The sequence below is a fragment of the Notothenia rossii genome (genome assembly GCF_949606895.1).
Source record: "Notothenia rossii genome assembly, chromosome: 2".
Lineage (NCBI taxonomy): Eukaryota > Metazoa > Chordata > Actinopteri > Perciformes > Nototheniidae > Notothenia > Notothenia rossii.
Window position 1 is genome coordinate 84,299,618 of NC_136904.1, and position 23,653 is coordinate 84,323,270.

Below are 23,653 nucleotides of genomic sequence, written 5' to 3' on the forward strand. Positions count from 1 at the left end.
TGTAGGGCCATACATATACAAAACATGTCTGTGAAGTTTTTTTTTTCAAATTACCAAACAGATCACCCATTGTAGTCATACCTCATACTGCTCAAACCCCTCTTTTGCAGCCCTGTTAGAGAAACGCAGATCTTGGGTCCTTAGCTTGAAAAAGAAGAAGAAGAAGAGGAGGCGGAGCTAATGCCTGATCAGAATTATACCAGAGATAAAGTTAAATTCAGTTGTGATAAAACGCCATCCTGTTTAAACCACATCAAGGATTATTTCTGAAACAGTATGGAGCTCAAATGCTTTTTCTCTTTTCTCTTATAACAAGGTGAGTTCTTTTTTTTATTTCCTGCTTTTTAAACACATGTGCTCTACAGTACAGGTTAGCTCTGAGTGTTAGCGAGGCTTGCTAATGTAAACAAAGACGAGATTACGTCCAAAACACGTCAGGCATTGTTTCCGATAGCAACTTTCTGTGGGTCCGCCGACGTCACAGTGGATGGAATCTGTATCCGCTCGTTGTACACCCGTTTTTAAAAGATTTGGGTACGGAGAAAAAGAGAAAGGGTTTTATTTTCTGACGCTGCTTGAGTTCCCCGACACACCGGCGACAAAATTATGTATAAAAGACATCACAAAATACATTTTGCATGATAGGTCCCCTTTAAATGCTGGGCTTATACATCTATGTATTTTTTAATTGTTTTGTAGGTGTGTTTCTTCTGATGAAAACCAAGTGGCCATCATGGCTGCGAACCAAGGAATTTTTCAGCAGTGCCAAAATTCCTTCACCGTACATTATAGTGAATGATATACCCTTCTTTGCCATAGCTGTAGTAAGTCGTGAATCTTGAGTCTCTTCTGTTTAGATTGCTTGCAGTTTTGATGATTTTAATATCATATGGCCGGATCATTGCACACGTATATGCGTAAATGCGTGCATGAGTGTGTGTGTTAATGAGAGGCATTGTATAGCACTTTGTCCTGCTTTGCATAAAAAGAGCAATGTTAGAAATCCATTTCCTTTTTTTTCTATTTGCTGAAGAAAGCGATCCTTTGAAGAAGTACATAGTGGTGTAGAGCGGTGGTGCTGTCCGTGGTGCTGGACTTCACTCAACACATTGTATTTCCTCCAATATACAACCTTAATTTGTATCAAAATATCTGGCAGTAAAGAGGGAGACACAGAGATATGTTGCTTTGTCTAGTTGTCATTAACCAAGCCTTTCTTGATTACCATTTGAAATCAGCAGCTCCATGCTTCATTACGCCCCTCAGTCTGCGCCCAACCAAAGAGACGGCTTGATGGCCAGTTATCACCGCTGTCACATGCTACACTGTGTTTGCTTTATTCCTATGAAGGCACCAAATTCAGAGAACATTATGGTCTACAGTAGAAGTTAGTTTAAAGGTCCCCTATCATACTGTTTTTCCTCAATATATTCTAGGTCTCAGATATATACAAAACACGTCTCTGAAGTGATTGGCTCCAAATACAGATCATTGCATAATCCCCTCTGTTTCAGCCCTGTTTCAAAAGTGCTGATTCTCTGTCTGTTACTTTAGATGAAAATAAGGAGCCACACCCCACACCCCTCTGAGAGATATTTGATTCAAAAGAACACAATGGTGCTCTAGGAGGAGATTCAGGTGATAAGGTATGGGGGGGGTTACCGTGGTTGCTGATTGGCTAATGGTTACACAAACTAAAAAATCGTTATGACATCATAAAGTGGCCAAAATCTGATCAGCTCATTTTCAGACAGGTTTTTATATAAATGGATCAGGACGAAAAGAGAGAGAATCTTTTTTCCTGAAACTTTCAGAATCTCTTTACACAGAGGGGACACATGTTGATGTAGAAAAGATGTGAAAAAGTGGATTTTGCATAATAGGTGACCTTTAAAAATGTGAAGAAGCATTCTCTACACGTGAAACTCCTTCACTCCTAAAAAGGCATCAGTTTGATACAAAACGTTTATGAAATAAAAATGTTAAAATAAATATGAGTGAACAATATAAGAAAATACAATATATATGTGAAAAAAGACCGTGCATAACAGAGGGATACTGTGATGGCAATAAAAACATATTGTAATACTTAACATGCTAATTCGATCGCCACGCTTTACTCTGCTGATAAAGTGCTTCAGCTGGATTTGTGTATCTTTCTGCTATTTGCCTTTGATTATAATCAATATATCACAGCTAGTGTGTATCAGCACTTGGATACTGATAAAGAGAAGGATACTGATGAAGCGATAGAAACAGAGAGCACCCTGGGAGAGTACATCATGAGTGGGAGGTATGCAAGGCTCTTGGGAGCTTGCCTTCAGGTTAAGTGCGGCTCTTGGAGAAGCTCTTTATTCACTTAATTACAGGATGGCACAAAGTCTTTGATTAAAGACTTTCCTATTGAATTGAAGGTGGCGTTCACAATCCACGAGTATTCAAACGGCGCTGCAGCTTAGCACGTAACATGTGGCTCTGTGTGTCTCAACAATGCTTCATTTAGTCCTCTGAAGCGTTGTGAAGAGCCCTGATGTGTTGGGGAAAGTATTTAGAAAGTTCTCCGTGTTCAGCGACTCCACGTGCTAATGGGGCGTTTTGTCAGAAAAGCTGTTCTCAGGTGGAGGACATATGGAGTTGGATATAGGAGGATCATGGATCACAGGTGCTCTCTTGGCTAAGCGCCCTCTACCTGCACCATGTGTGCCTTCACACGCATTTTATTTGATCTAATCTTTTTTGTTTGTTTTGCATTTTAAGGTTGAACTGATCAGATTAAAGGGGGCCTATTATCCTTTTTAGGGTTTTCCCTTTCCTATAGTGTCTTGTATAGGTGTTTGTGCATGTAAATGATCTGCAAAGGCAAACATCCGAAAGTAAGAGGAAGTTTCTCTTCCATACAAGCTCAAAGTAAACATATGAATCTGGAAATTAGCATAATAGGACCTCTTGAAGTAAAAAGATAAATACTTTATGTGATATTCAATCTATTGATGTTGAGGTTATTGTTTCTTTCAACTCCAGAGCTTCACTAATATTTAAATGATAGGTGAAAGACATGAAATCTGTATTTTTCTTATATCTGTGGCAGGAGTTATTGATTTGAAAATAATTAGATCAATTAAGAATTGCTTGCTATTACTTTACCACTTGTTAAATCTCTGTTTTACATAGTTATTGACATAATAATGTGTTAAATGTTCCATGTGTGTGTTTGAGTGGCTGTACCACTTAATGTAATTCAAGATCTGCTCCCAATTTGCTTATCAGCGAACATGTTTGTGTGTCCAGGGTAAGGAAGGCGATGTTTGCATCTATTGATTGAAGTGTAAGGGTGTTGTTTCTTAAGTGGGATTATCTCTGAGAGAGATGTATACAGTTTATGTGTACAATCATATAAACACAGATCCAACAGGGTCAGCATCTGCATTTGCTCTACTTCTTCAACTTTATTGTAAACTCAAAAGGTCATCAGAAGATTTGAGTCCAGTATGAACAGTTGGATTGTTTAGCCGGCTTTCCTCTCCATGTAGCCTTTTTTTTTTTTTTAAATTAAGGAGGTTTATTATAGATGACACGAGGATATTTTAAAACGGATAGCAGCATTCTGAAAGCCAAGGCTAGCTCTCAAAGCCCTGATTCTGTCTTGGTGATTTACACCACTGTGTATTGTAGGTCTTCTGGAGGCTTTTAACACAAAGTACTGGTTCTCTATGGAGGCTGTATACATGATGAGTTACCTGCTGGTTATGAGATAATACATGTCAAAGTATTGCTGTCACACTCTCACAATGCCTGCACAGCGGACACACACAGAAAACAATGGCCGGCGTTTTTATCACGCTAAACGGAGAATAAGCGATGACAGGGCGGGGTGGCAATATTGCAGCATGTGTTGAATTGAAGACATCAGAGGTGTTTATTTAAAATATACAAGTCAGTTCCAGTGAATAGGTGAATTAATCATAAAAGGAAGAGATGTGTGTGTGTATATATGTATTTATTTATTTGACTATTTATCTATTTATTTACCTATTAAACAATGAAGTACCTATATTATGAAGCAAATCATGTATAAATACAACGTCATATGCATACATCAAATGTAACTGACACTGTAATCCCCCTACCCCCACCCTTCATGTTATGTCCTGTCCTACTTGTGATGTGTGTGAGCCATGTCCTTGTCCATGTGTTTTTGTCTTTTGAAAATGTTTAATAAAATATAAATATTTAAAAAAGTCAGTGACAGGAAGAAGAGAGACCCGCTAATTATCCAGGGCAACTTGAACTGAGAACGTTAATGCATCAAAAAGCTGAAAACATGCCTGTGTTATCATATGTTGTATAGAATATGTGAGCCCTTATGTAAACCCTGTGAAACCCCCTTCTTTTTTTCATCCACTTTACATGAGCACCTCTCATATATAAAACATTCTCATCTTCACTCTGACCTCGTAAATGTGTATTTCCCCGCTTTGTGGATGAGTGACCTCTCTTAGATCAACATATATAGGAATGCTGCTTTTTGCCTCGCAGTGCTTTTTGAAATGAAGGGTTGGGGGGGGGGGGGGGGGGGGGGGGGGGGGATCCACAGTCTTCCAAGAGGCCCTATAGTGTGCTCTCAATGACAGGTTTTTCCCCCTGTCCACCTCCAGACTCATCACCTTGGTGCACGGAGGGCGATGAATATTCAACAAAGTGTCCACTGTGTATTACTATGCAGCAAAGATCAATGTGTGCCCTCTGCATGTGAACACACTCTAATCTCTCTGTTACTGTACCGGCCAGTGTGTTGGACAGTAAAGGCCAGAGCACTGAACCTTTAAGGCCAGCAATGCTCACTGATACTGCCCTGTATGAATTATGTAAAGTGTCGAGTGACATACGAGTGCTACACACATGTTTTTTTAGAGCTTGTAGAAACGTTTTATCTCTGCTGTGGATGCTCAGGATCCGCTGCACTAACTGTTTGGCTTTGTTTCTAAGTAGCCGTGCCGCCTCCTGTACACACTGCTCATAAAAAAATGCTCTCTACGGATAAGCTGAAAATGAAACATTTGGACAGCTCCAAAGTGAAACGACTCCCCCTCTGCTCCTGCCAAATAAATATTGAGTTTATGAGTTTGTACTCATTCTCTAATTGGCAGCAGACTTTGCCTGTGTAGAACAAATAATTTAATTCCAATTTGGGATCCCTCCAGTAATTTACTTTCAACTCCGGAAATAAAAGAACATAATAGGCCTCATACCGTATTGTTATCGCTGTGGTAATTGCTATTCAATATGACATACAGTTTGTTGCTCCAATGCAAACAAACAGTGATCAATTGTACCGTGTGCTGTAGAGTCAATGTATTTACACATAGATTCCCATCATGAGATTGTGGGGCTCTGCCAACATGTCGTTTCCCCAACCTGTTTAACATGGGTAACATTCAGTGTGTTTCATCTGCTAATGCTGTTAGGTTGACTTATCCTCATGAAGTCAAAGCTAGCGCTCGTATCGAGTGTCTGCCGTGCTGAAGAGCTGAACTCAACCACTTACTCGATCCAACCCAAAGGGAGAGGGCTCATAATAAAATAGTTTTATTGGGAATACTCAAGTGCAGTGGGAGGAGTGAGTAGGTGGGTGCTGGGTGCTGTAGAAGGAATGGGAAATATAGATTTTGGAGCTGGTCGTTGGGGTTGTCTGGCGTCTTCCATGTTAGATTTGTCAATAAAAGATGTAGCACAAGTTCAGCTAGAAGGCGATTCATGTAAAGAAGGATAATGTTGTGGTGTGGGATGTCTGAATGTGTGTGTGTGTGGGATGTCTGAATGTGTGTGTGTGTGTGTGTGTGTGTGTGTGTGTGTGTGTGTGTGTGTGTGTCTGCTGTGCATATTTGCTTGTGTACACACATGCATATGTGTGGGAACAGGAGGCGGACGAATGTGTGCGCACACCAAATGATTCAGCACTTCATGGACAAGATTCAAGTTTTATGAGTATGGGCTCCCATAAATTACATGGCCTGGCTATTCCACTGCTGCAGCACGGCGCCGGCCTCTCTGACTATTTTTCCTCAATCATTCTCATACTCTGTCATTTTTCACTCACACCCTTTTACATTTTTCTCCTGTGGCCGCTTTTTTCTTGCACACTAGATGTCATCAAAATGTATGGTGTCAATATATTATAAGCATTATGCCTGTATGTAAATGTTGTCAGAAAACAATCAGCATCAGTAGAAGTGCCCAAAGATGTTAGCTGCCCATCCCACTCGTGTGGGTACACAGTGAGTCGTGCAAACTTCACTCAGTGTGTTTACCTGGGCACCGTGTAGGCCACATAACTTACTGGAGTGTACGTTAGGGAGCTTCCTGTGTGTTACTTAGCAACAGTGTGCTTGCAATGCAGAGTCTGTTTTAGTTTACTTAAGGAGCGCCGTATCTCCCCATGTCCCTCTGCAAAATGTGTGTTTCAGTGTGGATACGACCAAAGCACAGTGTCAGAGTGGGAGACTTGAGTATGTGGGGGGTTTCAACAGATGTGTTGAGCTGATGAATGATACAAGAAGGTTCTCATGGTTCTGTAATGGAAAGTAAACCTGTTCTCTGTCCCCACCATCTTTGTTAACAACATTTTAATCAAATCAGATATTTAATGCATAAAGTAGAACTACATTATGTTCATAGGACACATCTGGACTTTTCTGTTGCAGCTTCTAGGTGAAATGCTTGTATGTGTGTGCTATTAGTGTCACAACACATCAACTATTTCCCGTGAAGGTTCTTGTATATAATGGGTTTCCTAGGATGAACACACTGGTGTTTTTTTTTACCTCTAACTCTAGCATCATCAACCAGACATTTCAAAAGAAATATCTGAATGTATCGGACAGACTACCATGGAGTTTGATGAGCATTCAGAGTCACATTGTGTCACTTTGGACGTGTGGTAAACTCGTATTACTAGAATTTGAAGGCGATATATGAAACAAATAATACCCTATTTACTCATCCATTAGATATGTAGCAACATTTGCATTTATTTTTTGTCGTGTTTCAGGCCACATGGCAATTGTAAGTGTAATATTGAAACTATGTTTAGCTCTGTGTTGACCTTCACCAACAAATGAGGGAAATATCTGGAGTTTGCGGCTTCATAGTGTTCAGCAACTAGTCGCCAACTTTGTATCGCTACTTTCTAGTGTTGGACAAGTATAGTATGGGGGGGGGGGTTATGGGAGCTCGGGGTGAAACAAAACAGTTGAGTTGTAAGACAAAAACAGTTAGCTGAAAGACACAACATCAATCTGTAGAGATGAGGGAACTCCTGGATTAGGTCACCAGTCGATGTTTCAAACGCAATAGGCAATATACTTTGAATAATATTGCATGGATTATTTTTTTTTAGATTGTTTAATGAAATAAATATTGATTACTGCAGCGTTATGGCTAGTTTGTAGGCAAATGTATTGGGCGTATTGCCACTATAAAGTACAGTGAGGACAGCACACTGTTATATTGATGCATGTAATGGTTGCGATTGAGAATGCACAAAAAAACGATATTTTTGCTTTTAGCCTGTCGAGAGATAGAACTACGACATCTCCTTAAGACAAATAACTTAAACCAATCTAATTCAAGCACATCGATAGAATTGGAGCGCATATCCCTGAGCAGAAATTGACCGTGTGTCCAGGGGTCTGATGGAGGGGGACATGTGCCTGCATGTGCGTATGCAGACATCCGTGTTATCCCAGAAGCTCCCCCTTGTTTGGGAATGCGTCTATTTTTAGAGCCGTGTCCAAAGGTCAAATCCTCTATTGGCCGGGAAAATACTGAAACAATGGTTTAACAGAAAAACATGCATCCTCTGCATCCGCGCTTTGTCTCAGTCACCTGCTGCACGCTTTGCTGGGCTTCACCCTACGCTTTACTGTGATCACTGTGTGGGGTTTTCTTCACCGGTGGTTTAGCCAGAACAACATGCTTTTTTCTTTTGAAAATGTACATCATTAAGCTTTAATTGTCTGGGGTCATCATGCCTCAATACAACATGTAATCAATTGTGAATCTATATTTTCTGGACCTTCATTCACCTTCTACAATGTCTATCTACTGTATGTTCTAACAACTCATATCTTGTTAAAGACAAAACAACAGAAGATGCATATTTCTTTTTATTCTATTTTAGCAGAACAATTACTGTTTTTAAGAAAAGTGGTCAAATAAAACAAAAAAAAAAGTAAAAATGAGACTTCTCCATCAGTACCAATTACTGTGTAAAAGTCCTCAAACAACATTTAACTTTAGCAAAAGTAAAGTACAGCAAAGTTAGAAAAATACCACCAGCTAAATTAATCTAGAGTATTAAAATGGAAATACTCGGGTTCAAGAACCTCCACATTGTACAGTACTTGAGTAAAGATAGTTCCCCCACTGATGAAGAATATTGCTTTATGCTTCAGGAATAATTTATTAAACATTTGTTCACAGAGAAAATGTGTTAGACTCCAAATCAGTCACATTACAACCAGTAACAAGTATACAAAGTTGTATAATGATGTTAGTTCTCAAAAACAAATGTGTGGTGTTGTATCACTTGAGGCTAGGCCACGCAGCCATCATATGAGGTCAGACACGTGTCAATCTGCAACACCACCACCATCATCATCATCATCATCATCTGCAGTCTTCTCTTCTGCCAAAACCTCGATCTTATGTGTCCCGAAGCTCAGGATAAAAACACGTCCCTCTTCTTCGTCCTCCTCCACCTCCTCTGTCAGTAGGCGTGATGGAGGAGGTGAGTGAGTTTCAGCGGTACAGTGAAGGCATCGTTGTCTACATCGCAGCCTTCGTCCTGCCAATGTTTGTCCCTGTCCAACAGTCTGTTTCATGTTGAGGAAAAACAAATACAATCTTAAATCTTTTTCGCATTAAGTTTAAGCAATTTTCCATTTCCGTTTAAGCCCTGTGTAGCCAAGTCATAAAGTCCTGGGTTCTGGCATCTCACTTACACACCAGCTAATTATAGTCCACTGTAATTACAAATGTGTCATTTCTCATTAGGCCCTAACAGCAGACATGCAAATGGAACACTCCATTTCACAGTGGGTTTTTTAAAATCTTTTCCTCAACTCTTTTGTATTTTTCCGTTTGACACAGAGTATAAAAACAGTTTTAAAGGTGCTCATCCCACCATTTTTATAAAGCCTACATATCTATCATTATTATTTAATTATCCTGGTTTGCATAGATGTTAATAAGGCATTTTAACATGTGTAAAATAGCCAAAGAAAGAACAAAATAAACCCCATGAGGTCTATATCTGTCGCCATAAAAGTGAGTTTATCTACACAATGTGTCATTTTGTCTGATTTAGTTTTGACCCAGTGGAGTGTTAGGGTCAGCGATCAATTGGTAAAGGGTAATGTTTGCTTTATCACACACAAAATGGTATCTGTATTCATCTGGCCGTGCTCCGCTTCTCAGTGACAGTGACAGTGGGATCCTACGGCACTGCACCACTGATTGCTATTGGAAACTGTGTCCTGAGGCACTGATCTATACTGCTTGTGCCTACATTGCATAACGTATGGAAATGAAAACAAATGCCTCTTTTCTTTTATTCTCTTTATTTCTGACATTATTCCATTGCTCTATTCTCTTTTTTTTTACAGTCGATATGATCAGTATAAAGCATTGTGTACATGTTTGTATTAAACACCAGTTGGTAAAAGGGGTCAATCAGTTTTAGCGCACAGAAACACATTATGGCTTATCACTACTGACTCTAATGTTAGTGACTGCTCACAACACGTGACATCCTTTAAGAGTTAATTCATTGATTGATAGATGGATTGCTAACTTGATACTGATTGAGAGTTGGACACGAGGGCATGTCAGTATCAGAGACACAGACACATGATGTTTCTGGTAGTATTTTGGCACTCTGTGTTCTCTTTAGACAAGAGTTGTTTTTTTCTTGTAGGGTTCCAATGTAAATGCAGTGAAGTGCTTTAAAAGCTTGTTATCTTAATGCAGTGGAAGATACAATATTTAGATATTTGCTTACAAGCGGGACAATAAAGTAGTGACTGTTACTCTTCCAGAAATCTCCCCTTTTTGCTAAATGAACAGGATCATTTGAAACCTTGTGTTGCTCTTTTGCAATAGAAGTTGTCAGGGTTAAATTTTAGTGGGAGGTTTTGAGATTATTGTCAAAATTAAACTTTTTAGAACAGAGCTACATAAATATTCTCATATCCCTTTGTGTCTCCTTCATTAACGTTGTAATCCTGCAGCAGTGTCCTGCTGAGCTCTGTACTGCTCTCTAGTGGCTGAAAGGTGGTAAAGCAATATGTTACAGCAACATAAGCATGGAAGGATGCTAATATAAAGGGGGGAAAAAACACACCACAGGGTTCTGCATTTTAATTTTTTATTTAAGAATGCAGCAAGGTTGGTTTAACGGATTAAATGGATCAGCCTAGGTAAAGCCTACTGCACCAAAACCGATTGAAAACGAAATAGTTGTTTATTAAATGCTGTTTTATGTCTTACAGCTAGAAAGAAGTCAGTATATTACATATAAACACATTTGAATGAAAATTGTCTTCAACATGTCAGTGAGCTTCAGCTTTTGTACATTTTATTAGTAATATACTGTGGGTGGTGTTATTGGCTCTACATTTATGTGAGTGGTGATTATGGTGAACTTGTGGAGCCAAAATGTTTTGAGTTGGCAAGTCATGTGTTTTTTGCAGCTTTTCTTTATTGCTTGTCAAAATGTCACTAAATTCCAAAGAGGGAATGTGAGTTAATGTGACGGGCTGGCAAGTGCCAATTATCTAAAAGAAGGAACTTAACAAAAACAAATTATACTCCATTTTACCTTCAAGCCAGCTGCTCACGAGGATTTTTTTCTCTAGAAATCGTGAAGTAGTTATAATATAATTGATATATAAAATGTTACATCACCACAACGTAATAGCAGAGTACACCAGAGTGTTGTAAGAGGCCTGCTATGTGTTCCAGATGAAGATACATCATGGTTAATACAGTAATTTTTATTTTTTGTGCTAATACTTTAATGTGGTATTGTAATGTTCCTTGCCCTATTTAATGGTTATTGGTTTCCCAACCTAAAAAATGTTGTCTGGAATGGTAGTTTGCAGCTGACACATTAAACTTTTATTCACCACATGGATTTTCTTAATTTAAAAGTAAAAAAAAATCCATGTTAATAATCACTTTTGTCAGAAAATCCATGACATGACTTACATGAATTACATCCATGACAGAAATACTGTCTGATACTGAATACACTTTGCAAGGCATGGATTAAGGCATACTTCTGATATGAATACAGTATCACAATCTATTTAAATACAAAGTCACCTGCAGAGTAAATAAGATAAAATCTAAAATAAAAAAAGTTAAAATGTTAGTTAGCTCATTTTTCAAACTGATTTTTAAATGTAAACGTATACACAAACCGACACTTGTTGTTTTTAAATCAACACTGTTTGTATCTGTATTTTGGAGTTTCCCATCAGGGGTCACAGTCTATTCCCACACTATGATGTCACTGTGGTGCCCGTCCAATGAGACGTACGAGTGTATCCTGGGACACAGTGTGTGTGAAGTGTTTGATGTAGTCAGAGCTTTGGTAACATTTGATCTGTGACGGCATTAATGGCTGTCTGAGTGTGTGGTAATGTCTGCTGGTTAATGGCCGCTGTCATACAGGAGTATTAACCCCGTCACTTCAGACTAATCACTGCACTCCTTGTCACCCTGTCACCTCCATTATAGCTTCCAGTCACTCGACACACACGGACGCACGCACGCACACACGCACGCACGCACGCACGCACGCACGCACGCACGCACACAACACACACACACACACACACACACACACACACACACACACACACACACACACACACACACACACACACACACACACACACACACACACACACACACACACACACACAGACACATTATTTCTATCGTGGCAGGGTTTCATCTGTTCTTCTCACTTCAGTCTGAGGGCCAAGAAGGTTCAAAGCTGCCAAAGCTATGGCGCTGATCGTCATTAGCTGGAGCTGCACTTATAGACATCATTAGTCTTTCATTGTCTCATTGGGACAACTTTATTGCGGTTCTCAATCAGAAGTGGCTTTCACACACTGTCTCTTGTGAGATCTATGGTGCATATCCTATGAGTACACCTTAATAGACCCCTAGGACAAGGAATCATTCAAACGGGAGTGAACTGAAACACACTCACTAGACATAATATTTTATGGAGGTATCATTTTTTAGTGTTATGGTCTTATTAACAAGGCGACAGCCGTTGCTTTGTCATTAAGAAAGTTTATATCTGGAAAAGTTTCGTCATGTAGTCAATGTTCCCCCACAATGGTAGTTCATGCATGTAAAGCTTTATGACATATTATTTTTAAACACAAATCGAATATACTCCTTAGTGTATTGTGAAAAGTATCATGTAGAAACTGAAAAAATCAATCATTGCATCTTCAAGTTGCAGTTTGCTCAACATGATTGTCATTCAACTGTTTGGTTGCTGACACCCCCCCCCCCCCCCATTATCATACTATTAAACCCTAAAACAATGCTCAGATATGTTGACTGCATTGTAAACATATCAGACCTTGTGTCTGTTCGAGAAACAAAGGAACCTGATCTTGTTAAAAGTGTTATCAGACATAACTAAGAAGTAGCTGATCAAGTGCAGAGCTTAAAGGAATAGTTTCACATTATTGTCTGTGTAGTTTTGGTGATGCAGACAGGTTTGGGCCTGTGGTGCTTCTTCATCTCTCTCATCAGGTATCCTCTATAGTTGAAAATCACCGAATACAACAAGGACAGAGGCTATTATGCTTATATTTTTAAGAAGATTTAACTGGAAATGCTGACCAGGAACAGTGTCTTAAAATAGTCTTCATTTTGAATGTAACCTGGGTTGTATCATTGTTTTCAACCTTGTCTTGCAGACACAGCACTCAAAGTAGTTTTCACTGACCTGGTTTCCCCCATATCACATCTCTGAATGGTCCTGACCCCCGACCATCACCCTCATTACCATTCTATTAAGCCTTCCAGCTCCAAAAAACACCGGGTCCTTGACCTACATCAGAAATGTATTAATATTGATGTGCTAACCCACAAACCCTATGCATTTTCAAGTGGCCACACACATTGTTTTTGCTTACCTACACACCTATGCACCCACACGTTTGCCCACCTTGTAATAAACAATAACTTCAACACACACGCACACACACACACACACACACACACACACACACACACACACACACACACACACACACACACACACACACACACACACACACACACACACACACACACACACACACACACACACACACACACACACACACACACACACACACACACACACACACACACACACACACACACACACACACACACACACAGTTTGAACTAATTGATATTCTCCCAAACTGCCCGGGGCTTCTCCAAGGAACCTCGCTCTGCAGTGCTGCTGACGAGGCACATTCCTTCACTGCTGCATACTTAAAATAGGATCAAAGGAAGTAGCAGTGTGTGTGTGTGTGTGTGTGTGTGTGTGTGTGTGTGTGTGTGTGTGTGTGTGTGTGTGTGTGTGTGTGTGTGTGTGTGTGTGTGTGTGTGTGTGGGAGAGAGAGACAGATAGAAAGAGAGCGAGAGAGGAGATGTGTGTGACCAGCATATTGATTCCTTAGAGAATTGTGACACTCTTATTCTGCCTGTGCATTGCTCTCTTTATAGTTATCATACATTATTGTCTTTAAAAAACGTTCAGTGGGCTTCATCCTAAATAATGCACCATATAGCTGGGTTGCTGGGCTTTTTCTTCTACGGTCGTGAATTGATTACTGCTGGTGAGGGGCTACAGGCCTGTGTTTAATCACTGGCACTCACCCAGTTGTGCTTCCCTCCCATTGCTGTAATCAGGTTTTATTTAAATGTGTTAAACCCTGAGTATACAGCAGAAAAGCCTACAGCCACAAATATATATATTCTGTTACCAAACTGAACTTTCTTTTACCAAGACGACCTATTTATGTTGCTCCATTGGCATTATCACTATGAAAACTCACAATTCAATCGAGACGACCAAATTAATGAGGAGATATTGTGCCATTTTCAGAGTCATATTTGTATTTTGTGCCTCTACTGTGACGTTAACATGCTTTAATGTTCAAAAAGGTCTTTATTTTTCTCATACTGTCTGTGCTGCAGCACCTCTTTTCACCTGAGTGTGTGGTAGAGAAATTTCCACTAGGGGGAACTTTGGGATTTTAGCCTTTGAAGACCATTTACTACAAAAAAACTATATAACACACTAGAGGAAAGGGCAACACCCCCCCCCCCCCCCCCGTCTCTTAACATCACACCCCTCTTCTCAGGTTTTTTTTTTCACCTATGGGGATACAGGCCATGTATAACTTTGTTTTTAGTTTTAGTTCAGCAACAAAAGTGTTATCTACAGTACTTTTTAAAACTGGGAGTAAACTATTTGTGAGTGCAGCTCACGGTTTGACGCCACTGTGTTTCATTAAATTCTCAGTCAGTGGGCTCCACACCCCAGGCTCTCTCTAATCTCCTCCCTAGAGAGATGGTGTAGCACTCCCTCACCCGCACAACACAGAGACGTATCGTGATGCGGCTATACGTACTCTCTGGTGGCATATTTAGTACACCTGGTGGCGATTATGTGATGTACATTTCAGAGATTTTATATCTTATACGATGAACCGGTGACTTGAATGTCTACGAGCAGTGGCTTAATGGACCCGCTCCGCCACTCGTTTGGAACCAAATCTCTCCAGGGTTGTTTTCTATCCTTTCCAAATATATTATTCATTGACACTGCACCAGGAGCGGATTTGCTGGCAGTAAAGCAACACTAAATAATTGCTTCTCAGTTAATCACTTCAGCTATCTCATGTATTCATTAATGAATTATTTAATGTATTCCTTTACCTGCATGTTAAAGACTGCAGCAGGAAGTATTGAACGACTGGGGCACACATGAAAATGATAGGACCCAAATGCACGACTCCAGACAAAAGATGGTTCAAAACAGGAATGTACTTAAGGTGAAAAGCAAGGCAATACAAAGTCTCATGTAAAGCAAGGACTCCAAAAAATGTGACTTAAATTCACTGTAGCTCAGATAACAACTGGCTGGCAAGTATCACAAGGCTCGAAACCATCTGGCACTTGGCACAGAATAAATACACACACCAGGGACTCTACAGGTGCAAACAAAAAGGGCGGGTCAGGTAATCAGGTCAGTGAACCCACATGGGTCGAGTCCAACTACCTGAAATGAGAGAGGAGATTATCAAAGTAAAACAGGAAATGACAACAAAAAAGGGTTAGCGCAGTGGTTCCCCCTGGGGGGCGCAGAGGCATGACATTTATTGAATAAATAGTTCTTATTTTCTCTCTTTATAGATTTTCTTTCAAAAAAAAAGTTCTGTTTTTTAAATGTCCTCTAAGGATACATTTGGGTTTATTTGACTATAATAATGAATAGTTTTGGACACAGTCGCTTTAAAATGTACAACATTGCTCTTCAGGGTTTGATGTTTAATGATCCCCTGATCTGTCTTTCCCTCTCCCTCCTCCAGGGCCTCACCATTCCCTCTTAATCTGTGACCATTTAAGTCAATCTCTCCATTTTCATTCCACCTCACAAGCTTTTGAAGTGCACTCGTCTATCTTAGCGCCCTGATTAGCTCAAACTATTAGACTCATCGTAACAAATGAGAAACATTGTCCGTAAGCTGGCTCTCTAAGCTTTTATAGCTTCAGTAGATGGACTGATAATATTGAATGATTAAACAGCTGAAGCATCGGGAGGAGGAGAAACACACAGAGAGAAAACACAACATAAATCCTAGCTAAGCAAAAGTATTACTCATCTTAAATGAAATTAGCCCCCTGTCTTTGATAATGCAAAGTAATTTGATTCCAGCAAGTTAAGCTCCTTTTATTTCACCAGCACTCAGAAGTGCTGAGTCCCACTCACTGTTTTCCTTATCAGACTGGGTGATAAAGAAACATGGCCCTAAGGCAAAGTAATGGCAGTAATGGAATGGGTTGTTTATCCCGGTTCCATTGGGTGACATTTGCTTTGCCTCTGCAGCAGGACATCTAACTAACAGTAATGCAATTTCCTCTGAGGAGATTTGATTAAAATGTCCTGTCCTGATGAGGATGGGGCTTCAAAAGACTGCTTCACATCTTCTTTGCTCAATCTTTGGGTCTCCATGTTTACCATAGACTTTCTGCAGGGCATAATGGTATCTGTTATCTTCTTGATGATAGAGCAGCATTAGCTGATATGCACATTTCTTATTTATTCTTCTTATTTATTCTAATTTCCTCCAAATAAGATCCTAAGGCAACATTTAGTCCTCTTTCATTTGCAGCTAATCTCAGACAAAATGTCCGAATGTGTTACTCTAACTTAAAGAATGAATGAAGTGTCGGTGAACAGCTTGGGGCAACTGTCAGTTCCTGCTAACCGTGTTAGCTCCTCGTGGGGCGGTATAAATGGGGTCACAGGAAAGGGTTTTGGTTTAGAGGGCTTTGGAATGGGTCTGCCATGGAGTCTCATTCGTTCAAATGTAGGAGGAGAAAAAATGTAGGTATGTGGGTCCTTGTTTTGCTTCATGAATGAATATTTCACAGGGGTTTGATGTGCTTTTTCACACCCTGCGTCTGTATGTTTGATATTAAAACATTCTCGGGGGTTTATACTGATTACCTGGCTCCTATATTTATATTTGCTGTGGTAAGGCTTTTACATGTGCATGCTTCGTTTCTTGTAGAAAGCTTGTCTTAACCATCCATGCATTCAAACTCATATTGTGTGACAAAAAAAAGCCAAAAGCCAAAATAAGTGCAAAGCTTCTCGTCTCCTCTCTCCCTGGATCCAGACAAATGCGTTTTCTTTTTTTTTGGTCTTAGAGTGCCATAGTTATGAGTTAAATACTTGAATTGCTCAAGACATCACAGTGATTAATAATACTTTGATATGGTCCAACTTTGTTTGTTGGACCATAACATACACAACATATACAGTATGTTCACATTGGGATCGGGATTGTTTTAAACTCATAATTCGCTCTAATTGTTTTTCAACCTTAAATTAAAAAAAAAATTCTAATTGGACAGTAATGCTAGACAGGCTCTTATATTATTATTATTATTAAGTATTTGTAGAAAGCAATATGCAACCACAGTTTTATGATCCTGTTGCTTGCTTGATAAATCCGCAATACTTAATCCCCTTTTTCCTTTGAGCTGCAGCTACATTCCAGTGCTCCCCCTCTGTATAGCGTTAACTGAAGAAGATTGATTATCAATGTGAGTGAAATAGTAACCCTATCCGATGGAGAGGCGGTGCTGTGACGGTGCTGTTCTGCAGGGTCTTGTGGCTGAGGGACCATTGTTGAGCTGACAGTGTCCGCTGCTGGTTGGAGCGCTAACTGCAGTGTGTCTGCTGCAGCGCGGGACTGGAGGCTGTGCACGCGGGACATAAAGTAATGTGTGCTTCCATAGGCAGAGCTCGAGCGAGTGGAGTAGGGTGAGGAGACGGGGGTGATGTACCTGAGCACTGGTTGACATACGAATGATTTTAAAACAGGCAGGGTCATAAATATCCCTTACATTGAATTAAATATGGCATTTAAAAGATAATTTGGGTTTTCATTATATATAGGCACTAATGTTGCCACGGGGGAAAGCGTCAGTTTACTTCGGTTTTAACATTTTAAATATTGACGTTGTTGCTGCATTGAAAAGGAAATGTGTGTGAATGAACCCTCTGTAGTTGTGCATCGGCCAGCCAGTTTAACCCATTCTACATTCAATCTATGCATAGCAACAGGTGCTGCAGAATGGACGCACAGGGCAGTGCAATAAAGCGCTACACTCCCCTATGAGCCTAAATGTTTAATTACAGCCACAAACAGCAGATGGCTCTCTTGAGTTTCAATTTCCGTGCCTGTGATTGGGAATCGGATGATATTAATCCCAAACCAAGAAAAAGGATGACATATTTTGTCTTTCATTGGCTTTTGCGGTTAAGCAACACGTCTAATTCGTTATTTTAATAGAGAAATAATGTGGAGTGGAGCATTAAGTGGAAATCCAGATGCTTGTGGTACATATGAGATATCCTGCAGTCTCTGGTGGTCGTACAAGTAAAGATTATATTGACCGATTTAAGGAAACGTTTTCCTCCATCATTGTGCAATGCTGAAATTAGTGGTTCTGTCCCTGGTGCTGAAAACACATTGCAAACGTATAGCTCACAGCCTTAAAGACTTGCAATTAAAACAATATAATATATGCTTGTGTTCCACGTGTGCAGTTAATGTTATTTACCGTTATGAGATCACAAAGTGAATCTACTTGATTTAAAAAAAACATATTGGCTAGTACATTTTAAAGGGAATTCCAGGTATTTAGCAAAGAGTGTTTAGTTGCATCTGCCTTATTTTAAAGCACATGTACTGAAGAGCCCAAACTGAAGCATTCAAGGATAACATCTCGCCATCTAACGTCAGCATCAAAACCCTGCTGCTCATTCCCCTTCAAGCAGGGGCTCGGTGAGGGAGGGCACCGCCACACTCAGGCGTGTACTAACGAGTGGTTAGGAGGACTTGTTGATGGGAAGGATTTGTTGATCGGGGGGTATAAAGACTCAAGCGAGTGACTACTGCTTCCTTTCAGCTATTTTTCCTCTGAGCGTGGGAAATCGCACTGGCGTTACTTTCCCTATTCCCTTTACGCACTGATCGCCATACATGCCATCTCCCGCCTTGGGCTCTGATGGAAAACCCATGGTGCGTCGAACTGTCTGCTGATCGCCGCGGGGGTTAAGTTGCAGCTTGTCACACAATGCAGACGTCATCTCCACTGGATTCAGATCAGCTTTGGGGATGTTTTCTTCTTCTCCTCAGTTCCTATCGCACCCTGTTGTGAGTATGGAATACTGTAAAGACAACATGTTTTGAGAATCCTGCAGACCGGAAGGTATAGCTGGAATACAAGTTTGCATTGATTTATGCTGCTGCATCAATTTTTTTTACTACGGTTGCGTATTTCTTTCTATCTCTAAGTGTGTGACTAATGATCAGTCACCGCAGGGTCGCTGTCGCGGATAGCTTCTTGCAAACTTGAAGTTCGCATCGCCCGGTGCTGCTGTGCCTGCACTCGGGTGGTGATCTTCGCATGAGGCGTCTGTGTTTGCTGTCGGCGCACATGCACAGGCGTCCCCACCGGCACCCCAAAGAGCGACTTCTGATAGAGCAACCTCGTCTGCAAGAAGGAGGAAACAACGGAGGGGTAAAAGAGGAAAGAGTGGGTGCTGTGCTGTAAGGACGCTGCGGCCGGTAGTGGACATTTAAGGAGGCGATGCTGCTGAACATGTCACAGACAATGAACAAAAACATCACTGTGTGCAGGTATGAATGATCCTCTGAAATCTCGGTCCGCGTGAGTTTGGCGTAGCTCTTCCTCAAGACTATGTTTATTGATGCATGTATGGAATTACGCATGAACTGATCTAATTTTTTTCCATCATGTCCAAGAATCTTTCGACGATGTCATCTGTTTTAATATAGCAATGACAATGTAGTATTTGGACGAATCCAGAAGACCAGCTCCTAATATATATATATATATATTTGACATTTGACTTCACGGAACGGACCACTCAGCCGCCACCATGGGACTGTGACCCGGGTTGCGAGCTCCGAGAGGCGGCTGTTTGTGTAGTCTGAGCCCCCTGTTCAGACTGGACCTGAGCAGCTGTGACATTTTGAGCCATGGCTGCTGCTATCGCCAGTGGCCTGATCAGACAGAAGAGACAGGCACGGGAGCAGCACTTAGAGCGGCCGCAGCCCAACCGACGGAGGAAGAGCCCCAACAAGAACAAGGGGCTCTGCAATGGGAACCTGGTCGACATCTTCTCTAAAGTGCGCATCTTCGGCCTCAGGAAACGAAGACTACGGAGACAAGGTCTGGGAACTTTAGTGTGCAGATTGCCTGCTTTGTTGGCACAGTGTTGTGCATTCAGTGTAAACATGTGCATTCAACCACTGGTTGATAGCTCTAATTAGGCCTTTGACTGTCATAATCACATTGCTTCCTGTAGTTAAAGTGCACAAGGTGATAATGAAATGAATGATTCTCATTTATTGCTAATTAAATTGCCAAATTGCACCTCCGTGCCTAAAAAGTTGAAATGAGGGGGAGAGAGGATTCTATTGTGTGTGTTGGGCCACTGAAAGCAACCTGCCTCTGATTTGCATTCATTCCAGGTAGCACACGGCTCCTGACGAGTTGTACGAGCTCGGCGAGTTTAGACGCCGAGCTGTCAACTCGGCGATTATAAGAAGGGGCCTGATCATTATGAAGCACATGCAGGTTTTTCTAAACTGCTTAGTAGGCTACCAAAGCACATCATAAAAAGCCAGAAATAAAACTCATTTGTATGCAAGCAAAAAGGTCAGTGTCTCCGGTGGAATGGAGGTTACGCCTTTCAATCTTTTCTCGCATAATTTTACGAATCCGTAAGCCAATGGCCTCTTATTGCTCCAGCTGATATTCATTCTACTTATGGAAATGTTATGAACAAATTTGCTCTAATGTGGCAACCTGGGATTGTTCTAATGCACTCCCAACAATTAGTTCTCTGCTGGAATCAGTGCCAACTGTGAACGTTATTTTTCTTCCAAAAATAAATGAGGGTAATTCATTTAGGAAAGAAATTACCTCAATTATTTGATCCTTGTTAGTAAATAATGTAAGGCGACTGTATGCTCCTCTTGGAATCATCAGGGATCAAACCTGTTGCAGCACACTTACTGTGACTCCAATGGATTAAACACAATGTTGCACTATTTAATGGCTATCTTGCATTCAAATTAACATTTGTTTTTAAAAAGGAACCTCAAAGCAGAGTTTAGTCTTTCATCTTGTTCACAAAGAGAGACATTTTGATGGCCGAGCCTCTCCTGTACACTTTCTGTTTTCATGTTAAATTTGAACAGTAGAGTATGATAATTGCTCCTTGACCTAGTGTTTACACAGATTAAAATGGTATACATCATCCATACTGCAGCACATCTGGACATGGGTCAGACTCAGGTTGCATGAGAATTGCAGGTTCTGATCTGTGTGTCCATATCTCAAGATCTTTGTGTGGATCTGATTTATGTGCCAAATTGTCTGTCCTCCTCTGTCACATTGGAATTGGATTGTGGTATATATATTTCTTCATTTGATTACCAGCGTTCAGCAGCCCCACAGCTGAGGTGTTGACAGACCATGCTGTCATTTGGTCAGGGAATTAATGTCTGGCCAGGGCAAAAGACAAAAAAACATAACAGGCTTTGTAAGATGGCCTTTTTGAGTGTGGTGTATAACTATTTAAGCATTTAATTGTGGACAATTGGGAGCTGCTTTAAATAGAATACTGAGTCAGACATGTGGAGGCCAAGTTGACTTGCACATCACACCTGCAACGGCCATTTTATAGAGCCACTTATGGCCTCCCTGAGCCTCAGAATAGTTATGTTAATCCACAGCAACAGTGCCAGCACAAGTGTTGGTCAAATGTGTCGTTAGGCTTTAAAAAGCACGAGCCTGCTGTCTGCAAGATGAGAACAAATCCCAACTATATAAAAATAAAAATAATGGAGAAAGCCGTTCTAAAGGGAGTATTTTTTAATCCACATTTTTGAAGCTGTAGTCAGAAAACAGGGCATCCTCTCTGTTTTCTCATGCTTTAATTTTGAGTTATTTGTTGTTAGAGGCCTAATGGGAATATAGTCCATTAATTTTACCCTCAAATGATAATTAGGAAAAATCTTTACCGAGTGATATCAGGCTTTTCTGTCAGGGGGCTCCTTTGAAAATACTGCACTTACCACTGTTTCTCTCCTCACCCCTCCACACCTCTTTGCACACGTTTCTTCTCTCCCTTCTTCCCTTTCTTTTCTCTAATTCACCGTAGAATCACAAGAGCACACAGCTTAAGAAGACTAATGGCTTTTTGGGTGTGCTTGATTTAATATCGCCCCCAGGAAAGAGTTTTCTTTTTGTGAGCGAATAAAGTTTAATGTACCACACATCATATACGATTATTGATCACATACAAAGTTGTGTTCATACCCCATGTGAAAGAGGCATTTGACTTCCCTTTGACAGCTGAGCCTGCAGAGAACAGAACTTCAATACTATGATTATATATCAAAGTAACACAGATTTTCACTGAGATCTGTCGAGATGAGGGAGGAGAAGTGTCTCTAACACCAGTATTCCCTTTGGCTTTGCTTATTGATCTCCTGAGAATCTAGATTAGCTATTGTTATGGGCTATATTGATTGGCAGTGACACAAATGGTGTTTTCAAGCCAGAGCATATTGGTGAAATTCAAAGAAAATGTGTCCAAACCATCAAAAAACTATATTAATCATCCTAATCTTAAATGCTTTTATTATGACAAGCTCTTCAGACCTAGATATTAGGGATGTGCATCTCCATCACTGAGGCCGATGCGATGCGCATCTCGATACGTTGCCACGATACGATACATTAACGATACCTTTGAAACACCAGGCGATGCGATACGATACGATTCACCCCTGTTGCGATACAGTTCGATACGATTTGATTCAACATTATGCGATTCGGGGCGATACGATGCGATTCAACACGATGCAAAAATAATGATACTTCAATATGGTACGACAGAGGATTTTTGTTTTATTCCTTATGCAGCAAATCATACATTAACAAAAAAGTGCTTTACATATTTGGTACTGCACATCCCATCATGCCGTTTATTTTTTTTACCTTTAAAAGCTCTCCAGAGTACAATTGTATAACACCTCACAGTTAAACAATGTAAGGATGCATTGCTCATGATTAACAATGTGCAAATAACAGCTACAATAGAGCAATGCCCATACAGCTGCCAGCCTGATGTGCTTAACACTCAGAGGCTAACTCACCAGTGAGCAGAAAGCAGTGGTTTCTATCTGAACAATAAAGAAAACAAATAACCTTTCACAAACAGGTATTTCATAACTGCTTACAGTAAGGAAGACATTTAAATTATTATTGGCCGTCACAGGCTGCTGTAAGCTAAACACCTCTCTCTGACAGAACACCTCACTGAGTGATTTAACTCATATGTCTCACTTTCAGGTTTCTCTTTTCAGCCGCAGACCCCATGTCGCCTCTTTATGTGCGTCGCTAAGTTCCTCGTACTACTTGTGTACTTTAAAGCGGCTCGGCATCGTTAACAATTTGCGAGTGATTTTTCAAGTTGACCGTCTGTAGTAAATAGTGCCGCGCACATATACCATCAGGACGTTACTGATGGGGTGCGGCTGCGGAGTGATACTGTGTGTATGCAAGTCCGCATCTAGGACGGATCTATTTATCATGGCTGTAGACCTGTTAAGTAATAAAGATACCTCATACAAAGGTCTACGGATACCTTATTACTCTCCATGACCTGCGGTCAACTATATAGCATAAATGACTATTACACCGTCTTTCTTGAACAATC

At 40.5% G+C, this 23,653-nt stretch overlaps 1 protein-coding gene across 2 annotated transcripts in view; it reads left to right on the forward strand.

Moving 5' to 3' along the window:
- fgf14 (fibroblast growth factor 14) overlaps nt 1-23,653 on the forward strand; it is a 93,715-nt gene that overhangs the window by 39,550 nt on the left and 30,512 nt on the right. The window contains exon 1 of one of the 2 annotated variants that reach the window (XM_079666468.1): nt 18,781-20,091. The exons of the other annotated variant lie outside the window; for it this stretch is intronic. Coding sequence (XP_079522594.1) covers nt 19,899-20,091 — 193 coding nt within the window. The 5' untranslated portion in view covers nt 18,781-19,898. Of the gene's footprint in view, nt 1-18,780; nt 20,092-23,653 lie in introns of those variants that run through there. 2 annotated transcript variants of the gene reach the window in all.